At 40.6% G+C, this 25,725-nt stretch overlaps 1 protein-coding gene across 4 annotated transcripts in view; it reads right to left on the minus strand.

Annotated features, from left to right (window-relative positions):
* Nucleotides 1-22,275, minus strand: part of plppr2a (phospholipid phosphatase related 2a) — a 68,243-nt gene extending 45,968 nt beyond the window's left edge. For 3 of the 4 annotated variants that reach the window (XM_005468524.4, XM_005468527.4, XM_005468526.4), the window contains exons 1-2: nucleotides 21,770-22,236; nucleotides 15,168-15,295 (exon numbers count right to left, since the gene is read on the minus strand). In XM_005468524.4, the coding sequence (XP_005468581.1) occupies nucleotides 15,168-15,260 (93 nt within the window). In that variant the 5' untranslated portion in view covers nucleotides 15,261-15,295; nucleotides 21,770-22,236. Of the gene's footprint in view, nucleotides 1-15,167; nucleotides 15,296-21,769 lie in introns of all 4 variants that reach the window. The other variant, XM_005468525.4, reaches the window with a different exon arrangement.
* Nucleotides 22,276-25,725: the final 3,450 nt, after the last annotated feature.

A 25,725-nucleotide genomic window follows, 5' to 3' on the forward strand; every position in this document is an offset into this window, starting at 1 on the left:
CATAAAAAGCAGCCACCTTGTTGAAAATATGAAACATATATGAAACACGACAACAAAGTCTCACTGGGGTGTACATGTGTAAGCTCTATGTGCTTTTGTCAGACCTGCAGCAGCGCTTCGGCTTTGCCACAAAAACACGTCTACGGTGCTCAACAGTAACACTCTTCGGTGTTGAAGCAGAGGAGCTTCACGCCATGACAAACTGCACAGAACAAAAAATGTGATAAATTATTGAGCAACTGGTGTATCTGGTTTCTTCTGCTGCACATTCCAGAAAAAAAACAAAAAACAAAACAAAAAAAACCCCACAAAGACTGTAAGCTTGTATTCTTTTACTGGGATTTGGAGCTTCTTTCACCACCAAACACCACCTACTAGCCAATACTTTGCCATTGCAACCACCCACACGCCGCCCTCCCACTTCCATGTCTTTGGTTCTCCTCTCAGCCTTTGATTAAATAAAAGAAAGGCCATGACCCTAGCACTACGCACGGGATGATTTCCATCATGTCATCCTAATACGTGTTATTTTATGTGAACTGGAAGCTAACAGGCGGCCGCCGCTAACTTCATGGCTCAGCGGTCTGTGCTGATCTCTAATCTGTCATTCTAAATACAATAGAAGCTTTCTGCTGAGAGTGGCATTAAGGGAACTAGAAGGGGGAGAAAACAGTAAAAACTCAGTTCTACTGTACCAATTTATTTGGTGCAGTATGTCCTGTGATATATCAACACTGTTAAAAAGCCTTGTGGCTAGAAGTGTTCACGAATGAAGGGCTCAGGTTTGTAAAAGTTTGCCTGCATGGAGACTAAAGGATGAAATTTACTTCTCTTCTTTTAGTTGGCAAACAAACTGTATGTTACTGCTCTAAAGTGTTGAAGAGGATTGAAGCAGACCTTTACGATCTGACTCTGCAGTTCTTCTAAGCTAACCGCTCCACAACTTTACTTTTGTTTTAGTACATCACCAGTTTACACATTATAGTTTTAGAACAATAGTCTGGGATCGCACCTGGCCCACTACACGCTGTTGGAGTCAGAGTGAGGGGAATCCTATTCACACTAAATGCAGGACAGAACAGCTAATCATCCACAATTAACTCCATTTAGCTGGGCATACAGCATGGTGCACAATGATTTGTGAAGCATAAACAATTTGTTACATTAATATTTGTACCATCCATTCTCTTCCACTTCATGGGGGCTGGAGCCATGCCCAGCTACCATAGGATGAGAGGCAGGGTACACCCTGGGCAGGTCACCAGTCTGTCGCAGGGCCAACACACAGAGACAGACAACCATTTGCACTCAATTTAGATTCTTCAACTAACCTAGCTAACTGCATGTCTTTGGCCTATGGGAGGAAGCCAAAGAGAACCCACACAAACAGGGTGGCGGAATTGAACTTAGGACTTTCTTGTGGTAAGGAAACAGTGCTAACCACTTCCCCACCATGCTGCCCGAACAGCTCTATATTTAAAAAATTACAACAGCTTATTGGATAATGCTACTCATTTTGAAAGTAACAGCTGGGCAAAGAAAGCAGGGCATCCCTGTTTGAAGACAGCAGGAAGAAAAATGTCTTTAGTTAAAAACTGTGATAAACTTGAGTGCACTTCTTGCCAGAAGTGTATCAATAACGGGAAAAAAAATCCATCAACACCCAGAACTGCTGGTGTATCCGCTGAAGTAAGGCTGATGGCTGAGGAGAAGTAGCAGGTCTAAATATTAATCAATGTTCATTAATGTCTGAGTAACACAGATATTTCTACTGATACCACCTTCATCTGATCAGCAGCTTCATTATGTCTTAAAATATGTGCTTGTTTGCCTTCACACACATATGAACTTGAGTGACATCCCATTTTTAGTCTTTTAAAAGATTCAAAATGGGGTTTATTATGATGTCGGTCTATCCTTTGCAGCTGTGACAGCTTCATCTCTCAGGGGAAGACTTTACACAAGGTTTAGGAGTCTGTTTATGGGAATTTCTGACCATTCTTCCAGAAGCATTAAGAGTTCCTTTCACCACAACTAAAGGGATCAGCTCCTGAAAAACAATCGTGTTTGTCTGCATATACTTGCCAGCCACTACTGGTGGTAAAATTTGAATAAAGTATAAGTTCCTAAGTGTTGCAGCCAATGTGTGTTTAAAAAAAAAAGCAAAATGTTTACTTTGAAAGCAGCATTTCTGCTTTCTGCTGCACTTTTCATGGTTTCACAACAGCTCGGAGAGTAGCTGGTCAGTGCACACAAGTTCGTCACTACCATGCAAACTAGGACCACAGCAATGTGCTAGCAACCAAAGCAATCACAAGGAGGTTTTAGCCAAACAGTTGGGGAATTTAAGGTTTTCCCTACGCACGGTTGGATGCGTGATTGGGGCCTTATTCACTCTAACTTACACTTTCACCGTGATTGTCAGCCACCAAAAATGGGCGACAAGTTGACCTCAAGAAGTCAGTGTCTGCATATCTGCAAAACCTTAAAAAGGTTACCAGAGTTTCTAGGTCCTCCCCAGAGATTGGTGACAACACCAGCACACCAACATTAACTATATGTAATCATAGTGCTTCTTGGAGTGACTTTACTTTGGTATAAGGTTCACTATAGGTAACAATAAGAACTTTGTCACCTATTTCAAAATTCATGTCAAGAACTTAAAATTGAAACTCATCTGCAGCTTCATTTAGACCCTTTGTCAAATCGGTGTCTCAGTCTTGTGTAATTGTGTTGCATCTGTGAAAGCAACAGTTGAGGCGAGTCACTAAACCTCACCACTAACAACTAATGATTCAGCAGCTTCTGCCAAACTGTCTCTTATCGATTCTGTCTAAACATGGTCTGGCCAGCATTGGTCCATAACGTTTTCTGAGACTATATCTAAGTTTGGTGCAGATTGATCCAGTGTGTCATCTGATTTGGTTGTAATATTATCTTTTATATAGATACCTGGATAGACAGACAGGAAAATACATTTGCTGTCTCCTCCTCCCTGACTCTTTACCATGCACCACTACTCTCTCTATTGATATTTTGCTCAAATGATGACAAACAGCTATATTAAAGCAATAACAGTTCGAGCTGCCTTGAGCACCTAATCTATACAAATATTCCAACGTGACAAATAGGCATTGTAAGCAGAATAAATGGCCCTGGTTCGTCAGGTTTTTGCAGCTGAATGAGAACGAGAGTACAAATTTGAAAAGTTTAGGCAGAGTGCTCAAGAGTGAAAAATGTGGAGCAATGGGAGCTGGAAAAAGAAAGAACTAACGGTGCATTTAGCAAGTCCCAGAAGACGAAAGGAAAAATAGAGGAAGGAGAAAAACAGGTGTTCAGGGAACGAGAGAGGGTGGGAAGATGATGGGAGCAGACTGAGATAGTGCGTGTGAATGTAAGAGCAGAACGAAGAGGTGAGCTGGTGATGGAGGGGGCCGCCCAGAGAGTTTCGGTCCATCTCCGAGTGAGTATGTGTGTGCGTTTGTTTATGGGCAGGTGGGGTCAGGACAGATGTGAAGAGAATACAAGAGTGAGAGCTTTTGTACATTCTGCTGTGAAAAAAAGGGTTGAAGGGAAAGGAGTCCAATGGGATCAGGAGAAAAGAGACGAGAGGAGCAAGCACTGCTTTAATCATCCTCCACTCCAGCCCTCTTTTTCACACTTTAAAAAGAAAACCCCTCTCCTAGTGCTCTTATTTCACGGCATACCAGTCACCATGTAGACTGCCTTGTAGCAGTCTTTTAATAGATAACACTGTGCATGTACGACCATGCATGCTGTTGGGGATCCACCTCTTTGCATGTCGTTGGTGCAGCAAGAAATCCACCTCTGCAGTGCACGTATCTCCACGGGGAAACCTTGTGTATACAAAATATAGAGATTACACTGCAGCAAAACAGCTATTACCAGCCCACAATCTGCCGCAAGCTCCAAACTCCTTGTCTGCCAAGTCATACAGTGTGCAGTCTGTGTATTACTCACTCCGACTACAGTAGCTGGTTTACTTTCTTTTTTGATGAATCATCAGAATATTTTTTATTGCTAAATTTACCGTGCATTATTTCAACCAGAGCACCAACTGGTGGATGTAGCTACCATAATGCCAGCCACTGGTTTATGGACTAGTATAACATTTTGGTTCCTGCTGTGATGATTCTTGGAGAAATATTTATAAATAAATATGTATAAATTTTGCTAAAGCATATAGTTAGGGCTGGACCAGGTGACCCTGAATCCTCCCTTAGTTATGCTGCAATAGACGTAGGCTGCCGGGGATTCCCATGATGCATTGAGTTTTTCCCTTCCAGTCACCTTTCTCACTCACTATGTGCTAATAGACCTCTCTGCATCGAATCATATCTGTTATTAATCTCTGTCTCTCTTCCACAGCATGTCTTTCATCCTGTTTTCCTTCTTTCACCCCAACCGGTCGCAGCAGATGGCCGCCCCTCCCTGAGCCTGGTTCTGCCGGAGGTTTCTTCCTGTTAAAAGGGAGTTTTTCCTTCCCACTGTCGCCAAAGTGCTTGCTCATAGGGGGTCATATGATTGTTGGGTTTTTCTCTGTATTTATTATTGTGCTATCTACTGTACAATATAAAGCGCCTTGAGGCGACTTTTGTTGTGATTTGGCGCTATATAAATAAAATTGAATTGAATTGAATTGAATAAATATCACTCAATTTTTGAGATTATATAATAGGAAAAAAAAGTGGATGGGCCGTTCCCCCTAACTGTATTGTAAGCATGTGACTGAGACCAAGTTAAAGGTGGAAGTGAATTTAACTCTTAGACATTCGCATGTCATGGAGGGAAATTTTAATTTGAGTTAATTTGGCATCAAAATATGAGTCAAGAAAAATCATACCAATGTTTTATTATCTGATAATGGGACCCTTTCATCAAGCTTCATCTCCTGAACTGATGTCGGGGCTCTGACACTAGAAAAATTGCGTAACACAATTACAATTACACAATTACTTACAAGTCCTACAATCTTAGATCAACTTCAAAAAAAGTTTCACTAATGCCAGCTAACAACAACTAACAGCAACTAACAGCTACTAACAGCTGCTAACAGCTCCTGTTAGTTGTTAGTTGACAGCAGCTAGCATCAGCAAAACAGCAGTGCTTACTGCCTACTATCCTCAACAACTCACCTCAGTGTCACTGTCATCATATCAGGCAGCTTTCACAAAGTTTTACAGCCTCCAACAGAGTAAATCGATGTGGACACATATTGACAGCTGAGGTCAACAGTGGACTGTTAGCCTGCACTCAGACTTGTTTGTCCTACAGTAGCCAACTTTATCTAGGACTACTTCAACTGGGAGGAGTAGGAAACAGAATTCAGTTGACTGCAACCGACAATCTACTCACAGGGTGAAGCTAATATTGTCAGCTAAAAGTAGCTAACTTAGTTAGCAGTCTGCAATCATAAACTGTATGAGTGCAATGGACAGACACATTAGTAACATTAGTAACAGACTGAAATACTAGAGTTTCACTTCCCAAACTGAGATATAAGGTTCTAGTAGTCAGTAGTATGATCAGTCCCAGTATATATCTTTTGAGCTACAACTCTATTATAAAAATACTTCAAAAGACGTGTCTGCTCACCTATTTCCTAAGGGGTTACCAATGCAGATGGATCCAGATGTTTGGTTTGGCATTCTGTTCCTGCCTTAACCCTCCCATTTCTTTTGTATCATCTCGGGACAAGCACTAGGAGTACACCAGCTTGTGACCCTCTGAGACTGGGTTTATGTCTCCTCCCGGTCTCAAACATTGAATCTTTCACAGTGAAATAGGTTAACAACCACACCATAAAGCATTTTTAATGCTGTCGGGTTTTGGCTTGCCTTTGGATCAGCCACAAGTGATCACTCAACAAAATGCATCTTTTGAGATGTTTCTTCATTGTTAACAAATGTCATGAAAAAAAAAAACTATCAACTACTGCGTATGCTCTAAAAATTGTAGCTGCATCCTGACACTGTTTGTCTTATTAATCTGTCACTGAGCCGATTCCCATAAACACATAGATTTCAAACTAAAGCCTGTACTGTCTATCATTATCTTCTCTGAATACAGATACAACATACAACACCAGGTCTGTCCTTTAAGGGAAAATCCTGGTTGTTATTGTGACATTTTGAAGAGATTTTTGATTTAATATATACAGGTTAGGTAACCTCACAGCACAGAGCTTTAAACAGACACGGTGACACAAAAATCAAGCAGCTCTAAATTGCTCTGCCAACAAACCATAACCTTTGCTGGTCTTTTCATATCATCTTTATTACATTCACTGTCAAAATAGCATTGTCTAACCTGGTGAATCTGTCAGTCATACAAGGCAATAACACATTCATTTTTACTAGCTGAGGTCTCAGAACAATCTATATGTCATATAAGACACTCATTCAACTACAGTTAAGCCACCGAACTTGCAAAAAAAGAAAAAAATTAAAGCTAAAGCACAGCATTGTGCTGTGAGTTCGACTTTTAGAGTTAACCAGATGGACTGTAAAAGAAGTCTTGTTACATCTAGTATAATTTGCTTGATCACACCCCAGATACACCATTACAGCATCTGTTTTGTGGGTCAGCATTTGCCTTTGCATGAGCGGATTCAACAGTTAGCTCAGTATTTCTGGCTATTGTCTGTCTATCTCATTCTCCATACATTTGACCTAGTGTGCATGCAAAGGTTTGATTGCGTGGGGAGGAGATGTTGTTGGCTACACCGGGAGACTTCGTGTGACTTGGTAAGCTATCAGCTATCCACCATTAAACACTCTGGCCTATTTATAGCAGCTGAGGAGGCAACTCAAGACACTGATGTGATGCTGAAGTGTTCTCTGTCTAATCTCTGCGTGTCACTCTGGTGTTAATGAGGCTTCTGAGACTGATGTGTGTGTGCGTGTGCATGTGTGTGTGTGTGTGTCTGTGTGTGTGACACACTCAAGAGTTTTTTTTGTTTTTTTGTGGTGTGTGTCAAAGTGAATTAAGAGAGAAAACTGAGCAATAAAGACTATGTGAAAGATCAAAGTTCAACGCAAGTTACATAGTTAATGCTGCAGTTTGCAGGGAAGCTTTAGCTGCGTTACAGCAGTGCCCCCTGGTGGAGACATTTTTGCCTGTAAATCATCAGACTGAGAGGGAACACCATATACCACAGAAATGAAGGTTTACTTCCAAAATGGGAATAATTGTCGACAGATCTACAAAAACAATGAGATTAATGTGCAAGATGCAACCCTTAATTTTTTTAAGCAAAGGAGCTCAGGGAAAATGGTGGATGATCATGATGTGAGGTAGTCATATGTGGTTCACTTTAATTGTGGCACCCACACTATCAAATTTGGAAGTGCATAAAAGCTAATGTGTGACACATTGGAGAAATTCATTCAAGCTCCGAGCTAAAGAACAGCTACCTGCCCTCATGGCAAATCTTAACTATGGCTAACATCCCAATTTTAACCTTAACAAGGGCATAAAATATATTTCTTTACAATACTGCCTCAGTCCATTGAGGCATTAATTTATGCACAGCTGTACTCCAGCATTTCAGTGGAGTTAAAGTCTGGATTTTTGATTGGGTCATTGTACAGCCATGATTCTTTCTTTTTTTTTCATCCACTCTGTTGCAGATTTGCTGCTGTGATTGGGATCATTGTCCTATAGTATGACCCAGTTTGGGCCAAGCTTTAGCTGTCACATTTATGTGTACAGAGGAGTTCATGGTTGACTCAGAGAGTGCAAGGTGCCAGGACCTATGGCCTGAAAAACAAGCTGAAATCTTCCCCCTGCATCACCGTGCTTGGACAGTTGGTTTGAGGTGTTTGTGCTGATATGCCGTGTTTGGTTTTCACCAAATGTGTTGCTGTGTGTTATGATCAAACATCGTCACTTTGGGCTTGTCTGTCCAGCAGACGTCATTCCCTAAGTCTTGTGGTTAGTCCAGATGCAGCTTGGCAAACTTCACAGTGCTGCCATGTTATTCTTAAAGAGAGGAGAATTTCTCCTACCAAACAAGTCATACTTGTTCATTTTTTTAACTAAATTGTCATGTTAACACTTAACATGCTACATGTCTGACATGCAGCTCTTGGGTTTTTCACAATTTCTTTGCACAGTCTGAACTTGGGATGAATTTGGGGCATCCATTCCCAGGTAGGTTGTGGCGTTGTTCTCACAAACACCTGAGTGCTCCAGACCAGCAAACTGCCAATACGTCTGCTTTTATTGAGAAGCTCACACTTGCTGATAATCAGTTAATCAAGTGCATTTAATTAGCAGTGTCTGGCTGCTACTTATCCTCTTGGTTTTTATGTAAGCAGTAGTTACACAGCTTATTTTATTGCCATGATATGGGTTAGGATATTTGGTCTTCTTATATCTGTTTTTATCAGTCTCAAGAAAATGCACAACCATAGTTTTAAGGCTAAAATATACTTTGTACACTTCTCTTTTTTGACCCCTACATCACAAAAGGACAAATTGCATGATTAGCTGTCCTAAATAATAGCAGCATTAAAAGGCAAAAGGTACATTTTTAACAAAGCAACCACATTTTAATGACAGAGGTCCGACTGAACAGTTTTGTTGTGAGGGGGCCTGTAAAAAGTATTTAAACTGGCAGAATGGTGACTTTATATCTGGTGCTCCACTGGTTTAGATAAGAGTAATCACCTGTTGTTCACAATACCAAACACCTCTACACTAAACCACACAATAGATTAGCATTGAAAAAAAGGGTTTCTTTTAAACAGCAAATTTGCTTGTGTCTCTCCGAATGGCAAAGACTGTTTTTTGAAGAGCAGAGGTAGAGAGAGAGTATCACCTATCAGATAACAAACAGAAAAAATGTCCACAGAATATATTTTTAAACATGCTATTTAGGTAACAAAGGTTAAAACAGTTCTTATCTCCAGCCTTTACAGAATGGGATTAGATTAGGAGCAGAGACGATAACATAGAATTGAACACGGTAAAACAGGATTAACTTGAAATTAATGAAAGGTGATGTTGATATCTGTGCTGCTGTGAATGGCTGCGAGAAATCCTGCCAGAACCAGAGACCAAAGATAAGTGCTAGCAGGGAGGGAATCACACTGAAAAATGGGAAATGACAGAGCAAAATGGAGGGGATAGAATAGACACACAGAACAAGATGGCTGAGTGGGTAGCACTGATAGAAAAGGTTGTGACTTGTGATTAGGGCACAGAGGATGAAAGGAGTCAGAAGAAAAAGAGCACAGACGGAGAATGAGTCTGGCTGATTGGTTTCCATGGTAACTGCTGATGAGGTGTGTAGGGCTCAATAAAAGAGCAGGTCCTTCTGGCTTGGTATGGATCACTGTCTCACACACACACACACACACACACACACACACACTGAAGATGTGGAGGGACATGTTTGATAGGTATTGTCAAACCTGTTCCTATTGCAGGACAGTGAGAAATTATTAAAATTCTTCATTTATGCAATTAAAAAATATACATCACTTAGCAACAACATTACAACTACTGCCAGTGGAAATAAACAACACCGATTGGCACATTACAGGGCAGTGCTCTGCCAGGAAACCTCAGGTGCTGGCATCAATGTGGATGTTACCCAATCTAAACATGCTTCACACTAATAACACGCCGCCATGGCTTCCTCACTATACTGGTTTGCCCCACTGTACCGCATAAAGTGCTTAATAATTGCTTTAGGAGCATGACAAAGGCCCATCCTGTAACCCTGAGATTTCAAAATCTCTGCTGCTTGTTCCTGATGATACAACAGGACAACCTTCGAGGTCCCACGTCTGTGCCCTGACAGGTTAGAGCTATACAACACTGAACTGATGGTTTCAATGTGATAGTTGATCTGCGCATACAACTCCCATATTATGACATCCAGAAGAACTGTTAAACCACAATCTTTTGTTTGCTTGACAGTATAAAAGCTGGACAGTCTGAAAAGTGAAATCAATGTGGAAGTGCCTTAAACATGCATTCTTCTTTGTTGCCATTAGGAAGCAGTAGGTGTAAAAGCAAAAATATTTCTGGTATTAAAGAACTTTTACTTGACCCATAGCGAGCCCTTTCTCATCGGTGTGTTAGTTAGCTAAATCCGATCGGAAAATGCTTTTTAAAGCTACAAGTTTCTGTTCATTTATCAAAGGCCTCAGTATTTCTGCTTATCCATTTAACCTATTTCTGTAATATTAACTGTAGTTCACTCACACTGCTTTCTATGGCTCAGTAAGCAGATTAGGCACTGTAGCAATAATTGTGGTTACTCACCATGGCTGGTAATCATTATCATTCATTATTTTTGAAGTAATTAATGAAGAATTTATTTGTTCTCTTTTATTTCTTTTTTTCAGTTTCAGACAGGAATTAAATTCACCATGAACTGGAATAAACTGGGATACAGGATGGTAGTAGTATCCTGTGAGGGCAAGCATGGCGAGCAGCACTTGCCCAGTGACAACTAAAAATAAACATGAATTAAAACCTACCAAAGTAAGAGTGAGCTCTGTCCTTGCATTTCAAATTACATTCTGTCATCAAGAATTTTTCCTGTTTGCATTTATCCTCTCAGTCACAGTTGGCTGTTGTCTCTGGAAGCATGCTCGTACCTCTTGCTTGGCTAAGAGCCGTTGAAATCTGTAGTGTCTGTTGATTTCATGTGCATGTCCATGTCACATTACTAAATGCTATAGGCAGCTTGTAGTATCCAGAGAAGTGGCAACACAAACCCCCGACAATCACAGAATATGCAGACATCCCCAAGAATAATGCAACATAAACTGCTAAAACACCTCACAGTCAATAGTGTTGTTTAAGGCAGTGGAGTGGCTCAATACTTAACACTGTCAATTTACAGTGAGAAGCTCCAGGGTTGGGAACTTGAATGCATGGAAAACATCCAGGTAAAATTATGAATGTAACTTGGACTCGCTGAACTAACAAAGCTGTGTCTTTGAATTTAGACCACACAGGCAGCTGTCATCTTATATGGAAGTTGGGCAAGAAAACTGTTTTTTTTTCCCCCCCTGGACAGAAGCAGAACCAGTCCAGATATTAAAAAAAACAAATGTACAAAAATACTGAGAAATAATCTGATGGTGATTAAATGTGCTAAATAAATAATTTCTTTATGCTGCGTAACTGCACCAGTACCATTTTCACCTCTTCTGTTTCTACTGACTTTCTTTCACTATTATGCATCATTGCTCTTTATTATATTTAATGCACAAACCCTACATTCTCCACTCGCCAGTAAAAAATATTCCACTCTAATCACAACATCTCACTTAATATAGATACACTTCAAAGATAGCAACAGCAATTAATGAAAATATGCAGTAATAGATGAGATATATCACTCTTATATGGCTTAGAAGGCATCTTCTAATGTCATATTTTAGATGTAAGAGTTAGAAAACCACTGTTCTGCAAAAAAAACTTTGATGCCTCAAAAGAAATTAGACCCTTAAAAAGCAGTGAGAGAGAAAAAAAGCTCTGTGATGTTTTCTGTCTGCTTAGCAACAGTATCAGTAATGAGACAACCCAGTTTATACAGTGACTCAGTGCTGTGATTTCCAACTTGCATCAATATAAGTCTGTTGTAAGGGTATGTCTAACTGTAGAAGGACTTGTAAACACTATTTATCTCTAGAGGCTGTGTACCTGTCCACAGCAAAGTATTTCTGCATGGAGCATTACCATTTATCAGGGATGAATGTTCTAGTAGATCATCCACTGCCATGTCATTCCCATTGCCATTTTACAGAAAAATCATCATCAAACGAAACACATCAATCTAGTCAAAAGAAAAACAATCCCCAAACTTCTCCAAATAACAAAAGTCTGTTTGTAACTTGGCAACCACAAATACATACATGCAGTTATTTTCTGTCTACTTTTTCGATATGCTTTACACATAATGAAACTCAGTGAATAAAGGGGAAAAAAAAATCTAAAACATTAAACAGACGGAAAATTAACAAAACAAGAAGGGTTTTTAGAAAACACATTCTACTCCAAGGCCTGTGCCCTGTTTTGCAATTATAAACAAAGAAATTCATATCATATAATTCATATATAATTGGATCTTTCTTTACCCATGCTCAGTCATGGAGAAGACAAACAAAGAGCTCTTATTCTGGCAGAAAAATAAAGCTGGGCAAATACAACTGGCTACAAGTAAAGTAAGAAAACTGTGAAGACAAATAGAGAATCAACAAACGAAAGACTAAAATAAAGAGAATTAAAAGAAAAAGCAGGCGCCATGTATTAGTAGCCTAAAATAGTATGTTTAACAGAGGTGGGAGGTAACGAACTGTACTTAGCTAGAATTTTCAGGTATCTGTACTTTACTTGAGTATTTATTTTTCTGACAACAAATATCTATGCTTTCTACTTTCATTTTTAAAACAGGCTCATTACTTTTGGTTTGACACATTTGAGGGGAGAGCCCGTACTTTTTCACTTTTTCTCGAGTAAAGAAGTTGAATCAGTACTTCAGCTTTTACTGGAGTATGTTTTAACACTAGTATCTGTACTTCTACTTAAGTAGAAGTACTTAAGTAGAAGTACGTACTGAGTGAAGTAACTAGGAGTGCTATGCTAGTGCTGCTAGCTATGCTATGCTTCCTACATTAGTGAAGCATTACTAACAAGGTGAAAAGAGCACATGATCAAATTGTCTTCATTAGTTTATTATATATCAAGTTGTGTTAAATGGTGCACATCTACAATATAGTATTTCACATGTGTGTCAAAGTGAGTCCTGTTTAATATTACAGTGTTAGCTTAATTAGCTAGCTAGCAGCAGTGGATTAATTCTGCTACCAACAGTTGCCATAAATGGGGATCCAGTTATTCTTAAATACAGAATTAATAGTTCAAGAATTTAGAGGGAGACAGGACTTAGCAAACAATCAGTTTGCTTTCCCTCATTAGTGCTCCTCCAGTATTGTAATTTCCAATGCAGTAATGAATTTGGCTAATAGCTCATAACTTTGCAACTCTGCCATACAAGATTTAAATCATTCTCTTGTTTAAACTCTGTTTAATTTGATATATAGAAATATAAAATAGTAGCTTTAGAAGCCTTACGCTCTACCTGCACCTTTCTCTGTCATGCCAAAGAAACCCTTTTTTTCACTACTCTGCCTCCACAGGTAACAGCTGCTGGCCCCCTTTCTTTCAACTCGATTACTTGCCAGGCTTCTCTATCCCAGTGTAGTCATACACTTACAGACACACATAGATGAAGAGTTAGCAAGGGAATTGACTGAGACCTGAGGGCTGAGCACCAGTGTGTGGGAGGCATATGGCAGAGTGGCCTAATGGAGAGCTTTTACAGTGTATTATAACCAAAGACACCAGTGTTTCATAGGTAGCCTGATGAAGGAGTTGGCTAGTGTAACTACATTATTCAGGTCCCCCTTTGAAACAGTTTGGTACAGTATAGGTGCACAGGGCAAATTTGCTGAGCTGTTCAGATAAAGGGCAGCAAAAGGACACCAGGGTCCCCCTTTATTTCTTACTCTTGCATCCACATAAAAACAATAAATGCACCAACAGCTGAAGAAAGGAAAACAAGAGATCTCTAACACACCCGCTGAGTGTATGGATGAACATGCCTTTCAAAAGTTGGACATTTCTGCATTGTAAATCCTCTTTTGGTTGATTTTATGAGATATTAAGTATTCTAACATACTGGAATTATGAGTTCACTTATTTCACACATAAAGTGATATTTCATTTTACATGCAGTGCATGTATAGAATGTAAGAAAGTTTATTTTTTGAATTCAATTATAAAGAGCAAACTCTTTTGTGCTATTCTAATTTTCTGAGATGTGCTTACTGTATTACACTGTCACACTGAATGTGCATCATGGGGGTGTGTTTAGATCTGACTGAGTTATGTCTGCAGGAAAGGATGAATTTTGACAGAAATCAGCAGGCAAAACAAGACATAACTTGTCTTTGGAAAAACAGCATCTGTCAGTCTTTTTCACCCCACATACTGTGTTTTGTCTCATGTCTGTTTTCGTGTTCTCTTCACTCTTCGACCTTCCCGTGTCCTCTAGAGTGGTGCATTTCATTTTGAAAACTTCACCTAGTTCAAAGTTTCCTTTAATGAGACCCATCTGCAGATAAACTGCAAATTATATCCAGCACATACACTGTGCGCTGCACATGTATTGTCAACACTAAACAGAATCCAAATGTTTAAATCCAAAAGCATGCTGCATTAGCACCTGGAAAGCAACTGTGCAAACAGCTTCTCTTATCTGTAACAGAACAATGCTTTAACTGTGAAGGTTGCTCTCTAAAAAGCTGATGGTTGGCTTAGCTGAAGCCAATGAGCTTCTGGACCGCTAGCTTGGTCTAATTAGATTGCAGATCGTCTGATTACCTCACCAGTTTGTGCTTTTCACCACCTCAGTTTCAATTGGGTGAAAGCTCTGGACTTCCACAGCCCTCTGAGTCATCTGTCTGACTGCTCTCACAAGGGATGTGGCGGTGTGTGTGTCCATGCATGTTAGCGTGTTTGTCTGAGAATTTTCAGCCTGCCACAGACAATGACCTTTGGTGTGCCCAAACCTAAATCCTGCAGTACATCAGCTGAAAATCCACTATGTCTCTGCTGTGACATCCACAACTACCTCGATGAATCATGCAGTTCACAAATGTGCTGGAAAAAACCTCAGCATGCCACAGAACAACTGTAGCCACTTTACCAAGCCACAGCTTCCCCTGGTGCTGGAACAGAGCAGAACGCGTGACACAAAGTGAGAATGTCAGCAATTTGCTGAGCTGTCCCAAACTCCACTGTTGAGCCTGAAAAAATGTTACCGCTGAGGCTGAGACTGTAGGGATGTAAAGAGATGAAAGCGCTTAAAGCTGGGCGTTAAATAGCGAGTCACTTCTCAGGTCTCTCCTTGCTAACACGACGGGCAATCTCAGAGATAAACCTGGAGTCAGCATGAAACAGGAGATTTGGTCAAGCTTTTTGCATGATCTGCAAAGTGAGGTGAGGAGTTTTCTGGTGATTTCATCAGTTCTATTGAAAACCGTTTTCCTTCCTAGTGTAACACAGGATTAGTGCAGAAACTGCAAGCCATACGTCAGCTTGTCCATACTGCTTACCTCCACAAACAGGAAGCAGGGAACGATGGAGCTGCTGCTCTTCACGCCCGGCTTCTCCTCCATGGCCATCCCTCTCTTTGTTTCTTTGAACATCCCCCTGAACAGGCCCAACTTTCTGCCTCCTTATCCTGAAAGAGAGAGAGTAAGTCAGATGAGTGTGCTTGTCAGCCCTGAGGTCATGCCCAGAGTGCAAGATTAAGTAAAATCCATTCAGGACGAATGAGCTTTGGATAGATCTGGAGCATTCTTTGATGTCTTTTTTTTTGGCTGTTATTTAATATGTTTCTATTGTTATTTTGTTGCAAACTCTAAGAGCAGATTGTACCCAAAGCCCTAACATTAGTACACCTACTCTAATGAGCTCACAAGCCATGCTGTGAGCCATCATTTACATTAGATCTTTTAAATAAATCCTTTCATTTATCTTCCTTTTACTGATGTTTTGCCACTGCCTGTGAGTAAATATTATTTTGCATTATTGCAGTCTGAATTTAAAAAGGGAAAAGCGTGCCTGTCATACATTTCATTCACACTATTTGCACAAAATCTAAAGATTTAATATATATAAGAGTGAGAAACACACTACGACATTCTCAGAATAGGTCATTTTTGATGATTTTGCTCATTTGTCTAAGAAGTGCAGAGATCATATTTCTCCCATATTAAATTATCTTCATTGGCTCCCTGTTAAATTTAGGATTGAATATAAAATCTTTGCACATAAAAAGTCCTGAATAATCATATCTTAAAGACCTTGTAGTACCTTATTATTCTAATAGAGCACTTGGCTCTCACACTTCAGGCTTAGTTGTGGTTCCTAAAGTTTCCAGAAGAGTTCCTTATCTCTCTGTCCTCGCTTTTTTCCTCTTATCTCTTTCCCCTCGCCACCCAACCAGTCATGGGAGAGGACTGCCCGTCCCTTAGCCCGGTTCTGCTGTCTCTGTCTGTTTAAAGGGATTTCTTCCTTCCCTTTGTCATCAAGCACTTGTTGGGGTTTTCTATCTAATATTGTAGAGTTTCTTCTACTTATATCACCTTCAGATTTTTGCTGTTATAAACTGGAACTATATAAATAAAATTGAATTGAACCAACTGCACAACAGAGTGGTCAACACATGTCCCAGGAATTTTATGTAATAAAATCCCAGAAATACTGTTTCAAATGCATAGCTGGTACAATATTGGCATTAAGCCACAACAGCCCACCAAAGCTAGTTGTAGAGACAGACAACATTACCCAGACAACACAGTTTATTCAAGAGCTCCATGCATAGCATCAGCTTGCGATTTAATGACTGTAAACAATTTAATTTCTGGGAAGAACATATACTGTATTTGGACGTGCTTCTTTTGTTTGTAGAGACTGCAGAAATCATTGAGCTGTGAATAGTGTGAATAGTAGATTTTGCCAGTTATTTCCGCTGCTTCCAGTCTTTGCAAAGCACTGGGTTGTAAGGAGGTTTTCCAAAATTGTTGAACTATTCCTTTTTTGGTTGTTTTTTCCATTCAGTAATCAATTGCAAGTAGTTGAGCAACCACTTTGGATTGCAAGTAGACAGAATTACAATCATAGCCAGCTTAGACTGACTGCAATCACTCTCAGACAGATTTGGGAACATTTGCAAATAACTGCCATCTAATTTCTAACCACAGATTGCCAACACTATGCAATTCTTTGGAGTCAACCTGTGCGATGAGGGCAACTAGTATGTGATCTCTCTGCAACAGGAAATTTGACTACACTAGCTGCAAACTGGTTGTATTTTTGTTATATTTCTATAGAAACGCAAGGCTGCAGAGCACCTATGTCATCTTGCAGTTAAATTGCTGTCCTGCAGCAACTACTTCACTCTTTGCAGAGGAATTTCTGTATTTCTGTTTCAGATCTATGAGTTTCTGGCTGGACTATATTTTCATTTCAGTTTAATGAGAATTAAACAGACTGACTCCGTCTTGTTGCGGTTTTAGCACCTTCTCCTGACTGTGAATGAGCAGACCAGGTCTTAACACCCATTCAAATGCAACAAGATTGCAAGTTCACTGCAAACATTCACAATACTTTTAGTCATGCCATTGTCTGAAACCACTGTTTTCCCCAGTGTCACTGTAACATAACCCACAATCTACAATCTGTGTCTTTATTAGGGAAAATACAGTGAAACACATTTCAAGAAAAATGAGGACAGAAGGGAAAAATCTTTGTGTAAAAAACACAAAAAGACAAGGATTTTGAGATTGTACGTTCCAGCAGCATGTACAGTGTGATTTCTGTTGTCACATCCAAAGTGAGTAGGAGTGCTCAGCTACAGTTAGTCTTGTCTTTCTGGTTTTATGACATTATCGTTTCTAAAGATTTCACAGGCTTGATATAGACCCTGAAATTTCCTGTTGTCAAGTTCACTTTAAACACACATAGAATACACAGAGAGTAGGCGAGAGAAGACAAGCAGTAAGAAATAGAAGATTTTTCTTCTTTGTTTTGTCTTTTTGCCCAGAAGTTATCAGATCGACCTCTATCCTGTTGGTGAGTAGTGTGTTAGGTGCCGGACAGCTTTCCTCCTCCTAAATTCTTCTGCACTGGTGGAAAGAATAGGCCTGAGGGATGAATAAGGCATGAAGCCAAGCTCTTAGCAGCCCCCAGAACAACGCAATGTGCCAACCAAGACTGCTTTTAGAGACGGTTGGTTGTTTGGTTGTGTGTGTCTGTACAGCTGTGGGTATGTGATACTTGTCCAAAAAAAAGTAACTGTCAGGGTGAACAAGCAGAAGCCCCAGGTAATGGAAACCAGCAGTGAGGAGGAGAAGAGAGAGAAACAGAGATAGAGGGAAGAATCGTTCCTGTTACTTCTCCTCTGGAGGCTGATGGGAAGTGTTACTTTGTGTTTCATTTCCTTGGTGGGAGGCAGCACAATGAGACTCTCTCCTACAGTTTGGCCACTGGGTGGAAAAGTGAGTTGGCGGTAGCAGATTTCCTGTAGATGTAGTCCTGGGAGAAACTACTCAGGTGGCCAGTGATGAGAAGCTTTTAATGATTAATATCTAATAAGTGGGACATCAAGAATGGGAATAATAAAACCTATCACGTTCCTTCGGGGTATAAGCAAACTTCTGAGCCATCCCATTTGATATCCTTATTATATTTTTTCTCAGAAGTGTTCTCCAAGTGCTGATTTCGGTGGCAAGTTTGCAGCTTAATTAGTATGGGAAAATCTGTCCACTGCTCAGCATGCAGCACAAAAACAGAGCCAGAGGCTGACATGGATCTTTTTAGTCTTACTGTCCTTGTATCAGGTCAAGAGTGTTAATCAGTGCTGTGCAGTTTACTTGAAGAATCAGCAGCCTTTTTGCACAAATCTCACAGCTTTAGATATTCGGACAGAAAAAATAGTGCAGCAACATTAATTTGAATGTATGAATGTATGTAAAATGTATCAGATCATCCCAAGCCATGCAAAGCTAATGACTTACTATATTCACATCATCCATCCATCCGTTTTCTCAACCGATTATTCAATTCAGTATCCAGTCAGGCTGAAGCTTATCCCAGCTGTCACAGGGTAAAAGAGGGGGAGGCCCTGGATAGATCTGTATTTACATCATTGAATATTTTTTTTTTTGTAAGAACATTAACGCTGACTAATCAGAGCCTATCTCTGAAACCCCCCCTAGCAAATGAAAGCTATAGCTGGGCAGGTCGATCCAAATATTGATAGTATAGACACGCTGGTATCGATGGCAAATCAATACTAGCTCAATAGGATCGATGCTTAGCTTCTGTCTTCTAAGCTCAGTATGTGAACCACTGAATAGTGTTAAATACATATATTTAAATTTGTAAATTTGTACCTCAAACATGCAGTATTGTCTAATGTCTCAGTCTTTTTCGTGTTGACTGTCACATCTATTTTATTTAGTCTATAGGATATTTAAACAACAGAAACAAGAGCTGTAAAAGCAGCACCAGACTGAATTCCTTCCTGCTAACTCACACTACATTACCAGATATACACTGCCCATGTCTTCTTTCGCACATTAACTGCCTCAGCTTACAGAGCTCTGGCTTCAGGCTTTATTGGAACTGATACCAATAGCTTGATTTGATAAGGCTTGGGACCACTCGGATCTGCACTACACAAATGTCTGCTTCAGGGGACTGTGAAGGGAAGCACTCCACCACCTTGAAAGAGCTCTGTGTGTATTAGGATTATGCAGTCTCTTGATCGGTCAGGCTAAGAGGCGGATATTTCCCTTTGGGAGACCAAAAGATTTTGAAGTTACTCTTGATGATTGCAAGCAGAAGTCTGATCTTCACAGTCCATCCAGTGTGTTAACTGAAAGCAGGGAAGTGATATAAACTCGAGTGTATCCTTTGGTGAAATGGGAAAACGGGGGGAAAAAGTTGAGTCAGAACACTTGTTTAAGAATTTTTAGAATCAGTGGGCCAAAGGCTGATTCTGGATTAATAAATGTAATGTGATGCTCTAATCATTGGCCAGCTAGTGGCCTCAGACTGGCCTCAGATACAAATGATTCTGTGATGGTTTCATGCGATTCCATGTAGCAACTGGAGTTGCCTTGTGGTCAGAACTTGGTCAGCACTACTTGAAATAAAAAAGCTGGAGACAGCAGCATAGTAACATTACCACTTTGGCATTTTGGAGGTATAATTACAAAGAAATGCAGGCGTGTTGTAGCATACTGGGCTCAGACTACACAATATTTTTGTCATGATAATCACCAAGTCAGATTAGGGCATTATAGAGACATAAAATCTTCTTTTGCTCCCCAGTCAATCATGCTTGACCCCTTAAAAGATGCCAATGGGTAGGACTTGGCAATTTATGATGCAGGCTGTCTACTCCATTTTACAGTTCCTGAACTGATGTCCTGCGTGATTTGAATCAGCCAAAATTGGGCTGGTATTGTGCTGTCTGAACCTGGCAACAGATAAGCGGGATATACTGCAATTTATATCCTTTTTCTCCAGCAAAGTGGAGCCCTTTATTCTGAGATTTGTTTGGAGAGAGAGGAAAAGAAGATCTTATACCCTGATGCAGTTTTGGAGTAAACCTGAAAATTTTCAGTTGGTCAGTGTCAATGACTTCGTACTTCTCAGATAACTGCAATCAGCAGGTCATACATAACTGATCCACCTCGAACTGCAATCAGTTATGTTCTTGAAAAAGTGAGCAGGTAGCAGTCATTTAGAAATGCTGGTTAAAATCTGTGTCTGTATAGCAGAGTGAGTGCATGAAAATGAGAAGTGGTCCAGCTGGTTGTTTAAAAGGTCCCCGTGAAAAGGGGCCTAATCGAATAGTCCATCTATCAGTTAGAGAAAATGAAATCAACCTGTCAGCAGACACAATGATGGTGAGAAACTCCCAAAACAGACCAGAGACAAAGAGACTTTGCTGCATAGCCACACACACCAGCAATACACCCATCGGAATATAAAACATGAGAGAACTGAAATCAAAATGGTGGAGATGAGAGAAGCAAAGGGAACAGCAGAGGGGAAAGTTGAATTAACACTAGCAAGCACACACACACACACACGCCTGCACTTCAGGGAGAGCAGGACATTTGAATCGTCTGCTGCTCTGAGGACTCCCGTCAAAGAGGAGAGACCCAGGAAGTCATATGTCCTCTCTTTTGCCTCTGCAGTCCACCACCCTGCCCCAGGACATCCCTGTGCATGTAAGCACACACTTGGACACAACCTCTCTCTCTATTACACACACACACACACACAAGCTAATTGAGCAAAACAATCTGGATCATGCTCGCTCCTGCTTTACCAAAGCATGCTCTTCCGTGTCTTTTTATGCAAAAATCCACATTTGTGCAGCGGTAACATGAGAAGATGTGCAGCAGCAATGCAGCGTTAAAATACCAACTGTCAGTCACCCGTTCCTCTATTTCATGTCTGCACCACCATCAAAGACATACACGAGCTGCAACCTAAATATCCAAGACTTTGTCAGCAGAGTATTACTCGGTATTTTGGACACCGTTTTGGACCATTTGCATGGAGTCAGGTGCCAAAACATGTGATCAGAGCAAACTGTCGAATACCTCAGCTCGTTTTTGTGTGTTCAGTGTGTTAAGATTTATTTATTTTTGTCCTGCAATTGTCAAACCAATCACTTGCAAGTCAGATTGCATGCACAGTCCTACTGAGCACGCTTCCTCCACACATAGAGGCTATGTGTGAACAATGCACCTATCCTGACACTTGAGTTGAGTCACAAACAAACAGCAAACATCCCACTCCTTTGACTAAGGGGCAATCCCTTCCTACTATTAAAAGAACAAAGTAAAAGGGTGAGAGTAAAACCATAATAGGATTTACCCAGTGCTCGATAATTAGGGCTTCTGTTTGGGGAATACCACAGAGAGACACTCCCCCCACATTCACAGGACTCTTGGAAGAAACACGTAACAGCGGATCTTTGACCGGTTAGGGTGCAGAAAATCCAACAGTGGCTGCTCCGTTACGGCATCCCGGGCAGGCATGCTGTTCAAATCATCCCGGCATGGGAGCGAGGAGAGGAAAACCTCCCCGTCTGCCTCTTCATTCACCACTCCCCCTCCCTCCTTACCTTGGATCTGACGGTTGCCACGGCACCAGATTCCTAAGCGGTGGCCATGTCAGAAGAGATGATGAGGGGAAGTGGTGTGAAAATGTCCTTCCACCCAGGTGTCTGTCCCTTCTCTCTTTCTCCTCCTTCTCCTCTTCTTCCTCTTCTCTCTCCTCTCTTCTCGTCTGCTCCACAGCAAAGCGTGAGAGAGCTGATGAAGGGGACGGCAGCAGCAGCAGAAGAAGCAGCAGAAGAAGCAGCAGCAGCAGCGTCAGTCTCCAAATCTTACACACAAATACACACACACACACACACAAACACACACACACACACGCTCACGCTCCTTTTAATTAGCTTGTTCCAACAACCAGCGATGACTAATAAATCAAGTGGCTGAAATCACCTCCTGTGCTCTGCTGATCCGATGAGGAGACACAGAGGAGAGGGAGAGAGTGCAAGCACATGTGTTCGAGGGAGTAAGAGTGTGTGTGTGAGAGAGGGACAGTGATCTAGAGCATGAGAAAGGGAGAGAGAGAGAGAAGGAGAGAGAGGAAGGGAGGGCATGCATTATGTGTGTCAGCTCATTTGTATTCAAAGCTTGTTTTGCCTCTCCATCCCTCCCCTTCTCTCTACCTCCATCCATCCATCTCTCCCTTTATCTAACTCCCTCCATCCATTCCTCTGTTTCCCTTCTTTTCCCCTTTTACTGTTCTGTCCTTTGAGAGGTCAAGGAATTCCACAGATTAACAAAATGGGATGGAAGTGAAAAAGAAGGTTTCTCGTGTGTGTGTGTGTGTGTGTGTGTGTGTGTGTGTGTGTGTGTGTGTGTGTGTGTGTGTGTGTGTGTGTGTGTGTGTAGGTTTGTTTGTTTGTTTGTAAGGTTTCACAGCTGCATGCCTCCAGCGAAGCACACTCTGGATGTGGGTTAATGATACATGGCTGGCTATTGATCTAGGTCAGAGCTGGTAGGAGAGAGCCAGGCTGGATGGACACTAGTGCACGTTTACCTCAGAGGTGAATGAAAGTTTGCTGTTACGCAGAGAAAAGAAAATACAGAAATGCTATACAAGCTTGCCAAAATGTGTTTAGCAATCAGTATTTCATGTAGATCACAAAGAAACAGTCATTAAAACAGCGCAACAAGCCTCTAAAGACACCTTCTTCTTAAAGCCCACCAGTTCTGAAGCAATGCTTCTCTGTAGAGGGTCAGGACAATGCCTTACTGACAGCTGAAGACAGGAGCAGCAGTGGCAATGTAATGAAGAGAGTTGCAGAGAACTCGCATCGCTTTTGGATGAGACAGAAATATCTTGGAATTTCCCAAAATAAAAAAGATATTGTTGTTATTCACAGCAAATGAATGCCAAGATACTTTTCTTCCAGATCCATTTCTTTGGCATTCGCTACTCAGATGCAACAAATATAATATAAGCTTCATAGGCACCATAACACAAAAATACAAGCTTTCTTGTTGGTAGTGTCCAAAACAGCTGTTTCTGTATAATATGAATGAGAGAGCTGGTGTGGCGTCAAGAATAAAAATATGGTTTGGGGAATAAGCATAGCTGGTCCCCTTTAAGTCACTGCATGAGCATTAAAATCTCAGATCTGATTACCTTTTGCTAGAAGCTTCAAAAGTCAGGTTTTTTCACGCTTTTTTCTTCTTACTATAGACATTAATAGGATGTTGGTGTCTGCAGCTCAGAGACCTAGAGGTGCAAAAGGAATCAAGGTTGCTTTTGGTTGAGGTCTTAGGTCTTTTTGTTTGGTAGGCTCCTAGTGGCTTCCGCTATGCCCAGTCTTCATTAATATAGAATTACCTTTGGGGCATTAACAGCCCGCAGGCTTATTTTATGCACACAGCTCCTGACCTATTTTAGGAGTGACAATCCATCAAAAAAAGAGGCAAAGAACACCAGTAACCAAATGGTGATTTAGTTTCTCGTGCTGGTGAAACTGTTAGCATGGTAAGAAGTAAGAACAAAGGCCATAAATGGGCATGGACTCATCAAATAACCTTCCTATTTTGCAATTATTTACCTACAAGGAGATGTGGAAATCAAATCTAACAGTTTGTTAAATTCATCACTATTCTCTGTCATTCTTTTCAAATTACCTCATCACTGAGTTTCACTTCCCCTCCTCCAGTGCTGAGTGCACTGTCCTGACTTGTAGGGGTCTCAGTGGGATTGTCATAGTGGTAGATGAGATATGGCCTGAGCATCTTGGAAATGAGAAATCTGCCTGTTATGGGGCCATTATGGTTTACAGCAGGTTGGATGCCTGTCCCATGGGTCTACTCTCCTCCCGGCCATATACCCTGCTCCGTTTCTCTTTGTCCAACCCCCTCTCTCACTGCTTTCACCCTCGCCAAGCTTACAGTGGAAACCCCACAAACTATGTCCATGGCTGATGGGCAGAGAAGTCTGAGAAGGTGAAGGATAGAGAAGGGCAAAAGAAAGAAGAGGAAAGGCCAAAACAGAAAGAGGTCCAGACCTCAAGGAGAATTGACTGAGCTTTTCCTCTGTATGAATTGGGTGTTTCCATGGAAACCATTGCAATCAGAACCATACACAGGAAAACGCACATTTAGTCATTGGAATCAGGTTTGATGTAGGATACTGTATGCACATTTACTTATTCGTGCACACTGCACAGTTAGAATCCAGTAAAGCGTCTGTAGTTTATATGTGTGCTACTTGCCTGCATGTATATGTATAAATGCATCCAAAGGTCCCTTGGCAGGGCAACATACCTTCCAATATCTTTACTACATGATGCCACTTGAACATGTCTCGTTTGAGTAATTTACATTATTAATACAGACTCAGAAGCAGTAATATAGAATTGAATACTTTAAGGAAGTTGAGCCTCAGTCACATGGGCCTAGAGACGGGTCTGTTTCCACTTCAGAGTCAAATATATGTCTTACTGCTGCAACCAATGACCATTATGGTCATTTCAAGTACCAAAGTTTGGGGGTAAAAAAATTAAGCCAGTGCAGAAATGAAAAAACTAACAAACAAAACTGCAGTTCCACAAATAGCCTCTTGAGGCCAACTCAAAAATAGAATTCATTCCCACTAACTCCCATGTTAAAATGTCCATTGCTACAGCAGAATTAAAGATGTTTACGGCTTGATTTTGGTCACTTGCCAAAATCTTATTGCTATGATGTGGTCAATATTCAATTCAATTTTATTTATATAGCACCAAATTACAACAACAGTCACCTCAAGGTACTTTATATTGTAAGGTAGACCCTACAATAATACATACAGAGAAAAAAACCCAACAATCATATGACCCCCTATGAGCAAGTACTTTGGCTACAGTGGGAAGGAAAAACTCTCTTTTGACAGGAAGAAACCTCCAGCAGAACCAGGCTCATTATATTATTATTCTGTCTTAAAGTTATGCATGACTATAGATGGCTGTGGCTGTTTTTTAGGCTGCTAGCTGTAGGCCTTACCTCAGCTAATGTTAATGACTGAACTAGACCTCTCGACTGTGGTTGTTGTGTTGGGTTGAATTTGAGATTCTTTTCAATGCAATTATCAGAAAAGTCTTACGGGCTGCTTTGAAGTTTGTGTTTCAGTTTTGACTGAAATTTCTGGTATTTCATTAGCAGTTACTTAGCTGTAATTAGCAGATTAGCAGTAGGGTTGCTAGCTTTAGCTGATAACTAACCTCCCTATCTTCTCGTTGAATTGCAAACACTTCAGGATTCAATAAACCAAGATGGAAACAATAAAATGCCAAACACAAGGCTTGAAATTTATTTTCAGTAGGTGAAGTGACAGTAGCTACATTCATCTTCTTGGTTAAACACCATCTATTTTTGCATCTATCGAACCAATTAGTCAATCCATTATTTGTAGCTAGCTGTTGCAGTCATTTATCCTTTATCATCCTTTTTTTTTTTATATAAATGACTCACTTACTAATTACCATGGTGGCTCTGTGGTGTTTCAATA

Source organism: Oreochromis niloticus, linkage group LG4, assembly GCF_001858045.2.
Source record: "Oreochromis niloticus isolate F11D_XX linkage group LG4, O_niloticus_UMD_NMBU, whole genome shotgun sequence".
Classification (NCBI taxonomy): domain Eukaryota; kingdom Metazoa; phylum Chordata; class Actinopteri; order Cichliformes; family Cichlidae; genus Oreochromis; species Oreochromis niloticus.